Source organism: Plecotus auritus (assembly GCF_963455305.1).
Source record: "Plecotus auritus genome assembly, chromosome: 9".
In the NCBI taxonomy this organism is placed as follows: Eukaryota; Metazoa; Chordata; class Mammalia; order Chiroptera; family Vespertilionidae; genus Plecotus; species Plecotus auritus.
The window spans coordinates 115,968,298-115,982,852 of NC_137783.1; the positions used below are offsets into that span (position 1 = coordinate 115,968,298).

At 36.3% G+C, this 14,555-nt stretch overlaps 2 protein-coding genes across 2 annotated transcripts; both read right to left on the reverse strand.

The window, feature by feature from the left end:
* Nucleotides 1-3,520: 3,520 nt before the first annotated feature.
* LOC308233697 (olfactory receptor 5P76-like) lies at nt 3,521-4,468 on the reverse strand (the record flags this gene model as incomplete). The annotated part of the gene is made up of 1 exon (XM_080640665.1): nt 3,521-4,468. The coding sequence occupies one exon, from the start codon at nt 4,466-4,468 to the stop codon at nt 3,521-3,523; it is 948 nt and encodes a 315-aa protein (XP_080496791.1).
* A 6,742-nt stretch (nt 4,469-11,210) lies between these two features.
* On the reverse strand, nt 11,211-12,155 carry LOC308234200 (olfactory receptor 5P76-like; the record flags this gene model as incomplete). The annotated part of the gene is made up of 1 exon (XM_080641627.1): nt 11,211-12,155. The coding sequence occupies one exon, from the start codon at nt 12,153-12,155 to the stop codon at nt 11,211-11,213; it is 945 nt and encodes a 314-aa protein (XP_080497753.1).
* Nucleotides 12,156-14,555: the final 2,400 nt, after the last annotated feature.

A 14,555-nucleotide genomic window follows, 5' to 3' on the forward strand; every position in this document is an offset into this window, starting at 1 on the left:
CTTCTTGTCTAATGTGTCATTTAAGACTGCTGTTTCCTTGTTGATTTTCCTGTCTGGATGATATGGCCACTGATGCCAATGGTATTAAAATCTCCTACTATGATGTTATTACTGTTGATCTCTCCCTTTATGTCCATCAAAATTTGCTTTATATATTTAAATGCTCCTGTATTGGGTGCATAAATGTTTATAAGGGTTATATCATCTTGTTGGATTGCTCCATTTATCATTATGTAATGTCCTTATTTGTATCTTATTATAGCATTTTTTAGTCTATTTTGTCTGATATAAGTATTGGTACCCCAGTTTCTTTGTTGGTTACATTTGCTTGAAATATCTTTTTTCATCTCTTTACTTTAAGTTTGTGTGTGCCCTTTGATCTGAAGTGGTTCTCTTATAGGCAGCATATGTATGGGTCTTGTTTTTTTCTCAGAGAATTCCTCATTCTATCCCTTGACAGACTATGTATCTAAAAGAAGACAAAGTATTATGAGGATATTTGTGACTGATGTTTGCTTAACCTTTATGTGCTCCAGTTACATCCTCTGTAAAATACAGATAAGAACAAACTTCATAGAGATATTTTGATAATTAATTGGCTTAATACTTGTAGATCTCTGACAGCAGTACCTGGAATGTAATAAACAATCTCATATTGTTAGCTTCTCTTGCTAATACTCTTAATGCTGCTACTACTATCCTTACTAATATTTGACCCTCAGATTTTCAAACTCTCTAACCATGCAAATATATGAGAAAGACATTATTTAAAATAACATGTTTACAAAACTTTTAATGACTATGCTGGGATTCTAGTTGCCAATCTGAGTTAATCAGTGTGGAGGCAAGGTCTTAATTATGGTGAGCATGAGTTTGTGTAATGGCCTATCGCAGTTGTAGCAAGATCTGATACAAACATTTGATCACTTGAATCACAGTGAAACATTCAGCATATCAGTGGCCAGGATTCAAAGTCAGCAGAACCAGTGGTTCATGACACAGCAAAAGCTTCATTCAGCCATCCATTCATTTATTAATGGTTTCATTCATTTCAACTAAGCATTTATGCTGCTATGAAAATAGATGCATAGGGAGAGAAAAAGACATTTTTATTGTCTATATGAAGCTTCCAAGATTGTGGAGAAAACGAATATTGAATATTCAATTACAAGTGCACAGAATATTCTCAAGAAAATATGCAGGGTTCTACAGAGAGATAACAGGTTTACTTAATTTACAGGTGGACTGAAACCTCAGGAAGACTTTCCAGAGCATAGAAAGCAATATTTAGGTTGGTACTTATGGTATAGCATCATTAGGCATTACCGAGGTGAAGAGAAAAATGTATTTCAGGTAGAGCGACTGCATATGAGATGGTCCTGATGTGGTAAAGAACATAGACATGATTAAGCATTGACAGAAAACCAATGGTTGGTTACTAGAGTTACTAATATGTGTTTGGAGATCAAGGGAAGAGTGGTAAGAGAGGAAGAAGAAACATGGGCCATGCTCAAGACTTTGTAGGCCATGTTCAGAATTGTCGTCTTTATTCTAACATCTTTAGGGGATATAAACAAAGAAATTAATTTATTTAGATTTATGGTTATGATTAATGTATGGCAAATGATGGGAAGAGAATAAGAGCTGGAAGAAAAAAAAAGCAGTTAGGTTTGTATTAGCATTTTATAGAGAAATAAAACTAATAGGAGATAGATAGATAGAGAGAGAGATAGAGCCATTGAGAGATAGACATTTTAAGGAATTGGCAAAGACAATTGTGGAACTGGCAGTTCCAAAATCCAAAGGCAGTCCTGCAGAAAAATTTCAGTAAGAATTGATTCACAGTGTTGGGTTTTAAGACAACCAAGAGACAGAACCCGTCCTTTTCAGGGACCTTGTTTGTGTTGTAGTTATTTTGTTTGTTTGTTTGTTTTTGTCATATCAACTGATTGGATGAAGGCCACCCACATTATGGAGATTAGCCTCCTTTATTCAAAGTCTACTGATTTAAATGTCAATCACGTCTACAAAATACCTACTCAGCAAAATCTACACTGGTGTTTGACCAAACTGGTCACCAGAGCCTAGCCAACTACACACATAAAATCAGATATCCCATGGGTGCTATCATATATATAGATAGATAGATAGATAGATAGATAGATAGATAGATAGATATATGTCTAATATGCAAATTGTCCGCTTGGGAGTTCGACTGGGAGAGCAGGAGTTTTTGATCGCTCGCTATGACGGGTGCTGACCACCAGGGGGCGGCATGGAACATGGCGGGTGATCGGCGGTGGCGGGGTGCTGAGGGAGCAAGGGAAGGAGGCGGCAGGAAGGCCAGACCTAGGGACCCTACCCTGCATGAATTTCGTGCACCGGTCCTCTAGTTGTGAAATAAATGTATAAGCTGGTAGCTTGGAATAGAAGTGCTGACAATGAAAATGAAGAGAAGTAGTAAATAAATATTGGGCTCAGAATGTATAAGACTTTGTCATCTAAGGTAGACATGAGGAGGGAATGAAAGAAATTACTCTCAGGTTTCAGAATCAGTAAATTGATTGGATAATATGAAACATTGGAGGAAAATAAGTTGGAATGGAAAGAGATAATTTTAGACAGTTAATGCTGAGGATTCAATAGACAAAAATATTTTTATCTAAAATTCTGAGTAGAAGCCTGGGAAAGAGAAATACATGTGGTCGTCATTTAGTATATAGAGGTAAATTAAGCTTTACAGAAAATACAGTGGAGTTCCCTCAAGCTTCCTTAACAGGATGCAAATCTGATCATGAACAAGTCACTCCAAGATTTTGTTCACTCAGTCTATGAAAATATCAGAATCCCTGCTCCTTCCTACAGAAAATCAGGGGCATCAGAATCCCTGCTCCTTCCCACAGAGAATCACTGTTTTGACCTGACAGAAGAATTCACAGGATGGTCAGGGGAAATCTCATCCTGTTCTATAATGGGGTCCCCTGTAACTAGGCTGGAGCCAGAGATCAGGAATACAGGTCACAATTTATGAGTCTACAGAGCACTTCCCCAGCTGATAACCTTCCTCCAAGAAGAATGTCATCAGTAATTTTATTGACTGGTTCCACTTGGTTTTTTCTATTCAGAATGTACTCAGTTATAACTATAATTATCATGTTTATTTTAGGATAAGCTTCTGTAGAAAGTAGTCACAGTCTTAAAGGTTTGTAGGTACAATAATCATGACAGAAAACAACTTTTGAAAAAATGAATAATATTTAAGGGGATTTTAAGTATATGAAGTATTTTCATGTTAGAAAATTTGTGTTCATAATTATAAATTTAGGCTAATTTTGTTAGAAGTAACTGATAATGGGCCTCTAATACTATTTGATATCAGAAAATCTATCCCCTATCTTCACACAATAGCTCCACACTGGCTAATGACATATGGATGAATATATCTTGACCACATACACTCAATTTCCTTTTATTATATTTATGACATATTATCATATCAGATCCCACAAAATAGCAGGATTCACAGAGAAAATATTATCTTGTGAAGCATTCTCTTTAGAGCCCCCTTAATGTCATTGTTCCGGAGGCTATAGATGATGGGGTTCAGCATGGGAATCACCACCGTGTAGAACACAGATACCACCTTGTTCTGTTCGGTTGAGTAAATGGATTTGGGCATCACATATATGAATGTGATGGTCCCATAGAACAAGGTGACTGCAGTGAGGTGGGATGAGCAGGTGGAGAAGGCCTTGTGGCGCCCCTCTTTGGAGCGCATCTTCAGGATGGTGATGAGGATGTACATGTAGGAGACAATTATGACAAACACTGTGAGCACAATGATGGAGCCAGATGTAAATGAGGGAACAATTACAGGGATACTGCTCTCAGAACAGGAGAGTTCAACTAGAGGAGCAAAATCACAGAAAAAGTGATTCACTCGATTTGGTCCACAGAAGAATAAAAAATAGAAGGAAATAATAAAGGAGGAAGCATTGAGAAAACCACCCACATAAGCCACTATGAGGAACTGGACACAGACTTGTGTTGTCATTTTGGTTGAATAAAGCAGTGGGTTGCAGATTGCCACAAAGCGATCATATGCCATGATAGCCAGGAGGAAGCACTCCACTGTCCCAAAGAATGCAGTTGAACCAAGCTGGGTGCAACATCCATGATAGGAGATGGGATTTCTCTCCACCAAGAAATTTACAAGCATATTGGGTGTGACAGAAGTTGAAAATCCTATGTCTGCAGAAGCCAGGTGGCTCAGAAAAAAATACATAGGATGATGGAGCTGAGAAGAGATTGTGATAAGAATGATTGTGCTGAGGTTGCCAGATACAGTCACCAGGTAGATACACAGGATGATCATGAAGAGGATGACTTTAAGGATGGGGTCATCAGTTAAGCCCAGTAGAATGAAGCCTGTCACTGCCGTGTGGTTTCCATCACACAGGGAATCCATGAGATAATGTTGCTGCTACCAAGCGAACTGGTGATGAAAGATTATACTAAAGAAGTTTGAATTCAATGGTTTATATTTTCATTAATGCACATAGGAGTTATTGTAAACAAAATAATTATTCATGCTAAGGAAGTTTTTTAAGAGTCCAGAGCTACGTGCAGTGAATCTTGCATATTTTTAAGATTGTTTTTAGGAGAGGCATTAAAGAACCCACTTCAAATAATGTAGATCTTTTTCTCTTTATATTATCAATTTATAAAATGTACTTAAAGTGGCTTTAAATTTAAACATTAAAAACATAAGACTTATGAGAATAGCAAATAAAAATTGTCAATATAAAAGAGATGTATATAAATATTGGATTATATAATGGAGATGTGAGTAATATCTGTTTTTGAAAGTTTACTATATGGTAAGCAGTGTGAAAATTTTAGATATATAGTTCTATATTAATTTTCATGAAATAATATTGAGGACTTACATTTATAGGTGAAGAAACTGATTTTATATTGTAAAGTGACAGCAACTTTGCATAGCAAGTGATGGAATCAAGTTGTGAATCTCAGGCAGTTTGAATCCAGTCCATTTCTTGTAACTGCACTATAAATGAAATTAGTGCTCATAATGAAATTGAGTCTCTCAGAAATGAGTGGGTAACAATTACCCTTTTTACAGCTAATGTGTAAAAGAGGTGCATAGTTAATAAAAAAGATTACAGTTTCTGTCAATAAAACAAGGTCATTTTTTAAAAGGATAAGTATAATTTTTAATAGAGCAATGAAGAAATAGAAAGAAATTTCACATTGAGATTACAAATGAAGATACCTATTATAAATATATTATATCTATCTAACATTTACAGTTAAACTATTATTATATCAAGTAGTTTAAAATATCAACCTAAATATTGGATAAATTTATTTAAGTAAATCAAATTATATCCTAATATAACAATGTTTTATAATTAGAGTATTATAAAGTGAAATAAATTTTGTTTCAAAATAGTAAGCAGCTGAATAAAGTTACAGCCTAAAATGTTCAGAAGTTTCACCCAGCTCATGGCCAGGTTGAACCCCATCTCCAAGTTTTCTGGCTGTTTATTCTCAACTTGGTCAAAAGTATCTGGTTGCCTGTAGGCTAAAGCATTCAGAACAATGAATAAAGGGAGATTTTAGATATTTACTAACATTAAGACTCCAAAGCATCTCAAAGCGAGTGAATTAATTAGCATATGGTTGAGTGCCAAGTTTAGATAGTGGGAAAGATCATGTGAATTTCTGGTCTTATGGGTGGATAAATGAGGAGTCATGGTATCCTAAATTCTATTTGTTTATAGCCAGTAAGTGGACTGTAGAAACTTGAGTTAATTCAGCTAAGGTTACTTGCTAGCTGACTGCTGGATTACATCTGCTGTGTTTCCCCATCAGGCCTTGTGGGTGCAACTTTAGAGAAAAAATGGCATTCATAGATTCCTCACAAAAGCCAAATCTTACCTGTTGACATAGGAATTCATTCATCTTACAGAAATAAATTAAACTCACTGATGTTATATACTAGGCATATTTTTATTATTGTTTGCCTTTGGGGATAAACCTCTGAAGATTCCAGAGATTCAAATGTGAATTCAAAAGCACCAGGCATCATTATCACATTCTCAAGTGAGTATTGAGCAGTTCACTTCACACAAACACAAGTAATCTTTAGTGGGTCTGCCAATTTTCCACAGTGGCAGCACCAACCTTCATTCCCACCAACAGTGCTTGAGGGTTCCCTTTTGTCCACATCCTCACCAACACTCGTTGTTTGTTCAATTATGGATGATAGTCATTCTGACAAGTGTAAGGTGATATCTTGTTGTAGTTTTAATTTGCATTTTTCTGATGATTAGTGGCATTGAGCATCTTTTCATATGTCTGAAGTCACCTTCATATGTCTTCTTTGGAGAAGAGTCTATACAGGTCCTTTCCCCATTTTTTGTTTGCTTCCTCTATTTTTTTATTGGTTAACCCCTTAGTATTTGCAAACTCATCTTTTAAAATATATTTTTATTATTGAGAGTATTACAGATGTCCCGGTTTTTCCTCCCATTACCTACCGCCCCCAATGCCCATCCCATCCTAGGCCTTTACCACCCTATTATTTGTGTCCATAGGTAATGCATGTATGTATGTTCTTTGGCTGTCTCTTTCCACCCCCCAACTCCTCTGAGATTCCTAAGTCTATCACATGTTTCCATGCTTCTGGTCCTATTTTTTTCATCAGTTTATTTTGTCCATTAGATTCCTTGTTCATTTATTTGGATTTTTAGATTCAATTGTTGATAGGTATGTATGTAGTGCCATTTTATTGTTCATATTTTTTAATCTTTTTTTTTTTCTTTTTTCTTCTTAAAGAGTACCCTTCAACATTTCATGTAATACTGGTTTGGTGGTGATGAATTCCTTTAGCTTTTTTTTTTTTTTTTTTGTCTGCGAAGCTCTTTATCTGACCAATTCTAAATAGCTTTGCTGAGTAATCTTAGTTATAGGTCCTTGCTAGTCATCACTTTGAATATTTCTTGCCACTCCCTTTTGCCCTGCAAAGTTTCTGTTGAGAAATCAGCTGAGAGTTTATGGGTGCTCCGTTGGAGGTAACTAACTGCTTTTCTCTTGCTGCTTTTAAGATTCTCTCTCCGTCTTTAACCTTTGGCATTTTAATTATGATGTGTCTTGGTGTGGGCCTCTTTGGGTTCATCCTGTTTGGGACTTTTTGTGCTTCCTGGATTTATAAGTCTATTTCTTTCACCAGGTAGGGGAAATTTTCTCATTATTTCTTGAAATAAGTTTTCAATATCTTTGCCCATTTTTTAATTGGATTGTTTGGTGTGGGTTTTTTTTTTTTCTTCTTTTTTTGGTGTTGGGTTGTATAAGTTCTTTATAAATTTTGGATACTAACCCCCTATTAGATGTATCATTGGAAAATATGTTTTCCCATTCAGTGGGTTGTCTTTTCATTTCGTTGATGAATTCCTTTGCTGTGAAAAAGCTTTTTAATGTGATGTAATCCCATTTGTTTTTTCTTTTGTTTTTCTTGCTAAGGGAGATATATCAGAAAAAAATGTTGCTATAAGAAATCTCCAAGATCTTACTGCCTACATTTTCTTATAGGATGTTTATGGTTTTGAGGTTTACATTTAAGTTTTTAATCCATTTTGAGATTATGCTTGTTTATGATGTAACTAGAGGCCCAGTGCACGAAATTTGTGCATGGGGCAGGGGGTGTGTCCCTCAGCCCAGCCTGTACCCTCTCCAATCTGGGACCCCTCGAAGGATGTCCGACTGCCCACTTAGGGCAGTCGGACATCCCTCTCACAATCCAGGACTGCTGGCTCCCAACTGCTCGCCTGCCTGCCTGCCTGCCTGATTGCCCCTAACTGCTCCTGCCTGCCAGCCTGATCACCTCCTAACCACTGCCCTGCCAGCCTTATTGATGCCTAACTGCTACCCTGACAGCCAGATTGCCCCTAACTGCCCTCCCTTGCAGGCCCAATCACCCCTAACTGCCCTCCCCTGAAGGCCTGGTCACCCATAACTGCCCTCCCCTGCAGGCCTGGTCCCCCCCAACTGCTCTCCCTGCAGGCCTGGGTCCCCCCCCAACTGCCCTTCCCTGCAGGCCCAGTCGCCCCCAACTTCCCTCCTCTGCTGGCCTGGACCCTCCCAACTGCCCTCCCCTGCTGGCCTGATTGCCCACAACTGCCCTCCCTTGCAGGCCTGGTCCCTCCCAACTGCCCTCCCCTACTGGCCATCTTGTGGCGGCCATCTTGTGTCCACATGGGAGCAGCCATCTTTGACCACATGGGGGCAGCCATCTTGTGTGCTGGAGTGATGGTTAATTTGCATATTACTCTTTTCATTAGATAGGATGTATATATCTGATTTTGGTATCAGGGTAATGCTGGCTTCATAAAATGAGTTTGGGAGCCATCCATCTTCTTTAATTTTTGGAACACTTTGAAAATCATAGGTATTAATGCTTCTTTGGATGTTTGGTAAAATGTACCTGTGAAGTCATCTGGTTTAGGACTTTTCTTTGTCTTTCCTTATTGAAAATTTTTAAATGACTGATTTGATATTATTAGTAGATATTTGTCTTTTCAGATTTTATTGTTCTATGTGATTTAGCCTTGGAGGATTATGTTTCTAGGATTTTCTCAATTTCCTCCAGGTTGTCCAATTTGTTGGGATATAATTGTTCAAAGTATTTTTTTATAGTCTTTGTGTTTCTCTAGTGTCTGTTTGTCATCACTTCTCTGCCATATCTGATTTTATTTATTTGGATGCTGCCTCTCTTTTTATTGAAGAGTCTGTCTAAAAGTTAATCAATTTTACTTCTCCAGAAAAGTAGCTCTTGATTCCAATAACTTTTTTCTATTATTATTTTAGACCCAAATTTTTAATTTTTTCTCTGATCTTTATTATTTCCTTCTACTCAATCTTCTTTGTTTTTTTTGTTGTTTTTCTTGTTTCTTTAGATGTAAGTTTAGATTATTTATTTAATATTTTTCTCTCTTGAGGCAGACCTGTATTGCTAGGAATTTCCCTCTCAGAATTGCTTTGCCGGTGTCTCATAGGTATTTGGGTCATTGTGGTTTCATTTTCATTTGTCTCAAGGTATTTCTTTATTTCTTCCTTGATCTCACTGTTAACCCATCCATTGTTTAATGGGATGTTACTTATCCTCCACCTGTGTGAATATTTTTCGGGTTTCTTCTTATAAGTGGATTCCTAGTTTTATGCAATTGTAATTCAAGAAGGTGCATGCATTGATTTCAATCTTAAATTTATTGAAACTTGTTTTGTAGCCTAACATATGATCTATCCTGGAATATACGATATGTGCTGGAAAAAATGTATATTCTGCTGCTTTGGAGTGAAATGTTCTAAAAATGTCAGTTAAATTCATCTGTCTAATGTGTTATTTAAGACTGCTGTTTCCTTGTTGATTTTCCTGTCTGGATGATATACCCAATGATGCCAATGGTGTTAACGTCTCTTACTGTTGATCTCTCTCTTTAGGTCTGTCAAAATTTGCTATATATATATATATATATATATATATATATATATATATATATATATATGCTCCTGTATTGGGTACATAAATGTTTATAAGGGTTCTATCATCTTGTTGGATTGCTCCATATATCATTATTGTAATGTCCTTCTTTATCTCTTATAGCCTTTGTTTTAAAGTCAATTTTGTCCAATAATAGTATTGGTACTCCAGTTTCTTCATGCTTCCATTTGCATGAAATAGTTTTTTTTCATCCCTTTACTTTGTCTCTGTGTGTCCTTAGATCTGAAGTGGGTCTCTTGTAGGCAGCATATGTATGGGTCTTATTTTATTCTCAAAGAGCTTATCATTCTGTCCCTTGACAGACTATATACCTAAAAGAAGACAAATTATTAAGAAGATATTTGTGACTTGGATTTTTTGTTTAACCTGTATGTGTTCCAGTTACATCCTCTCTAAAATACAAGCTTCATAGTGGTATTCTGATAATTAATTGGCTTTAACCTGTAGATCTCTGAGAGCAGTACCTGGAATGTAGTAAACAATCGCATATTGTTAGCTTCTCTTGCTAATACTCGTAATGCTGCCACTACTACCCTTATTACTATTTGACTTCTAGATTTTCAAACTCTCTAGCCATGCAAATAATGTCAGAAGGAGACATTATTTAACATAACATGTTTACAAATCTTTTAATAACTATGCTGGGATACTAGTTGCCAATTTGAGTTAATCAGTGTGGAGGCAAGGTCTTAATTATGATGAGCATGAGTTTGTGTGATGGTCTGTCACAGTTGTAGCAAGACCTGACAAAAACGTTCAATCACTTGAATCACAGTGAAACATTCAGCATATCAGTGGCCAGGATTCAAAGTCAGCAGAACCAGTGGTTCATGACACAGCAAAAGCTTCATTCAGCCATCCATTCATTTATTAATGGTTTCATTCATTTCAACTAAGCATTTATGCTGCTATGAAAATAGATGCATAGGGAGAGAAAAAGACATTTTTGCTGTCTATATGAAGCTTCCAAGATTGTGGAGGAAACGAATATTGAATATTCAATTACAAGTGCACAGAATATTCTGAAGAAAACACACAGGGTTCTACAGAGGGATAACAGGTGTACTCAGTTATAACTATAATTACCACGTTTATTTTAGGATATTTGAAAAAATGAATTATACTTGAGGGGATTTTAAGTATACAAAGTATTTTGATGTTAAGAAAGCTGTATTCACCCTAACCGATTTGGCTCAGTGGATAGCGCATTGGCCTGCGGACTGAAGGGTTCCTGGTTTGATTCCGGTCGAGGGCATGTACCTTGGTTGCAGACACATCGACAGTAGGAGGTGTGCAGGAGGCAGCTAGTCGATGTTTCTCTCTCATCGATGTTTCTGACTATCTCTCTCCCTTCCTCTCTGTAAAAATCAATAAAATATATTTTTAAAAAATTAAAAAAGAAAGCTGTATTCATAAATATAAATTTAGGCTAATTTTATTACAGGTGACTAACTGTGGGCCTCTGATACTATTTGATATCAGAAAATACCACCCCCATTTTCATAAAAAGGACTCCACAGTGGCTAATTACATACGAATTAATATATTTGTACCACAGACTCTCAGTTTCCTTTTATTATATTTATGGTATATTATCATATTTAAGCTCATAAAATAACAGGCTTCACTAAGAAAATATTATCTTGTGAAGCACTCTCTTCAGAGCCCCCTTAATGTCATTGTTCCGGAGGCTGTAGATGATTGGGTTCAGCATGGGGATCACCACCGTGTAGAACACAGACACCACCTTGTTCTGTTCAGTGGAGTAACTGGACTTGGGCATCACATATGTGAATGTGAGGGTCCCATAGAACAGGGTGACTGCAGTGAGGTGGGATGAGCAGGTGGAGAAGGCCTTGTGGCGCCCCTCTTTGGAGCGCATCTTCAGGATGGTGATGAGGATGTACATGTAGGAGACAATTATGACAAACACTGTGAGCACAATGATGGAGCCACATGTAAATGAGGGGACAACTGCAGGAATACTGCTACCAGAACAGGAGAGTTCAACTAGAGGACCAAAATCACAGAAAAAATGATTCACTCGATTTGGTCCACAGAAGAATAAAAAATAGACAGAAATAGTGAAAGAGAAAGCATTGACAAAACCAGCTATGTAAGCCACTATGAGGAACTGGACACAGACTTGTGTTGTCATTTTGGTTGAATAAAGCAGTGGGTTGCAGATTGCCACAAAGCGATCATATGCCATGATAGCTAGAAGGAAGCACTCCACTGTCCCAAAGAATGCAGCTGAACCAAGCTGGGTGCAACATCCATGATAGGAGATGGGATTTCCCTCCACCAGGAAGTTTTCAAGCATATTGGGTGTGACAGAAGTTGAAATAGCTATGTCTGCAGAAGCCAGGTGACTCAGAAAAAAATACATAGGATGATGGAGCTGAGAAGAGATTCTGATAAGAATGATTGTGCCAAGGTTGCCAGATACAGTCACCAGGTAGATACACAGGATGATCATGAAGAGGATGACTTTAAGGATAGGGTCATCAGTTAAGCCCAGTAGAATGAAGCCTGTCACTGCCGTGTGGTTTCCATCACACGGGGAATCCATGAGATAATGTAGCTGCTACCGAAAGAAGTTGTGATAAAAGATTGCAGTAAAGAATCGTTAATTCAATGGTTTATGTTCTTCAGTACACTAGGAGTTAATTGTAAACAAATAATTATTCAAGCTAAGTTTAGACTTTTTTTGAGAATCCACAGCTATGTGCAGTGAATCTTGTATATTTTAAAAATTGTTTTTACCATAAACTCTAGAGAACCCACTTCAAATAATGTAGGTCCTTTTCTCTTTATATTATCAATTTATAAAATATACTGAAAGTGGCTTTGAATTTAAACATTAACAACAAGACTAGCATAATAGTAATGGTCATTAAATATTAAAAACAGGACTAGTAAGAATAGCAAATAGGAATGGTCAGCATAACAAAAAAGATAAATGTATAATGAAGACATGAATAATAGCTAACAGTTATTGCAAGTTTACTAAATGGTAGGCACAGTGTGAACATTTTAGATATATAGTTCTATCTTAATTTTCATGAAATAATATTGAGGACTTACATTTATGGATGAAGAAACTGATTTGACGTTATAAAATGACTCACCAAGTTTACATAGCAAGTGGTGGAATGAAGTTGTGAATCTCAGGCAGTTTGAAGCCAGTCCATTTTTTTTTGTAATTATACTATAAATGGAAATTAATACTCATAATGAAGTTGAATCTCTCAGAAGTGTGTGGGTAACAAATTATCCTTTTGACTCTCTCAAAAATGCATGGGTAACAAATTACCCTTTTTACAGCTAATATATAAAAGAGGTGCATCGTTAATCAGAAAGTTTATAGTTCCTAAAAGTAAAACAAGATTTTTTAAAAGGAGAATTACAGACCCATCCGGTGTGGCTTGATGGTTGAGCATCAACCTATGAACCAGGAGGTCATGGTTTGATTTCCAATCGAGGCATATGCCTGGGTTATTGGCTCAATCCCCAGTTTGGGGCGTACAGGAGGCAGCCAATTTAATGTTTCTTTTTCATCATTTATATTTCTATCTCTCTTTCCCTCTCCCTTCCTTTCTGAAATCAATAAAAATATTTTTTTAAACGGAGAATTACAGTTTTCTTAACAGGATTAATAAGAAAGAAATTTCAAGTTGAGATTACAAATACAGACACCTAGTATAAATTTATTATGTAAATTTAACATTTACAATTAAAATATTGTTATATCAAGTAGTTTGAAATATCAGCCTAAATACTGTATAAATGTATTTAAACAGATCAAATCACTTCCTAATATAACTATATTTTATAATTGGAGTATTATAGAATGAAATAAACCTAGTTTCAACATAATAAGCTGCTGAATAAAGTTACAGCCTAAAATTTTAGAAGTTTACCAAGTTTCACCCAGCTCCTGGCCAGATTGAATCCTGTCTCCAAGTTTTTGTCTGTTTATTTTCAACTTGGTCAAAAGTATCTGGTTGCCTGTAGGCTAAAGAATTCAGAAAAAATGAACAAAGGGAGATTTTCCACAGAATATTTACAAACAGCAAGTCTCCAAAGCATCTCAAAGCCAGTGGATTAATTAGCATGTGGTTGAGTGCCAAGTTTAGAGAGTGGGAACGATCATGTGAATTTCTGGTCTTATGAGTGGATAAACGAGGAGTCCTGGTACCCTGAATTATATTTGTTTATACCCACTAAATAGACTGTAGAAACTTAGGTTAATTCAGCAAAGGTTACTTGCTAGCTGACTGCTGGATTACATCTGCCTTGTTTCTCCACCAGGTCTTGTGAGTGCACTTTTAGAGAATATATGGCAATCATAGATTCTTCACAAAAGCCAAAATCTTACCTGTTGATATAGGAATTCATTCTCTTATGGCAAAAAAATTCAAAATCATTATTGTTATATAGTAGGCATGTTTTTATTATTGTTTGCCTTTGGGGATAAACCTCTGAAGAATCTAGAAGTTCAAATGTGAATTCAAAAGCACTAGGGATCATTATCACATTCTCAAGTGAGTATTGAGCAGTTCACTTCACACAAATACAAATAATTTTCAAGTGGTCTGTCAATTTTGAACTAATCAATATTTTTCTTAATGTCTAGATTTTGGTGCACTTTCCATTGATATTTATTGGAAGTATAAATAATAAATTGTTTCATAGCTAAATATTGGTTTTAAGTGTGCTTTGATATTTCAGGTTAAGTAATATTAAACTTCAACTATAAAATGGTAACCTTAGCTTCATTCATTCAACATGTGTTAAATGTGTATTTTATAAGTGTTTTATCGTGATACATGTACGATGTTCCTTTATTTATTTATTTTATTGTCTAAAGTTTTACATATGTCTGCTTTTTCCCCAGCCATTCCCACCCCAGGCACGCCCCCACCGCCCCAGTGTCTGTGTCCATTGGTTATGCTAATATGCATGCATA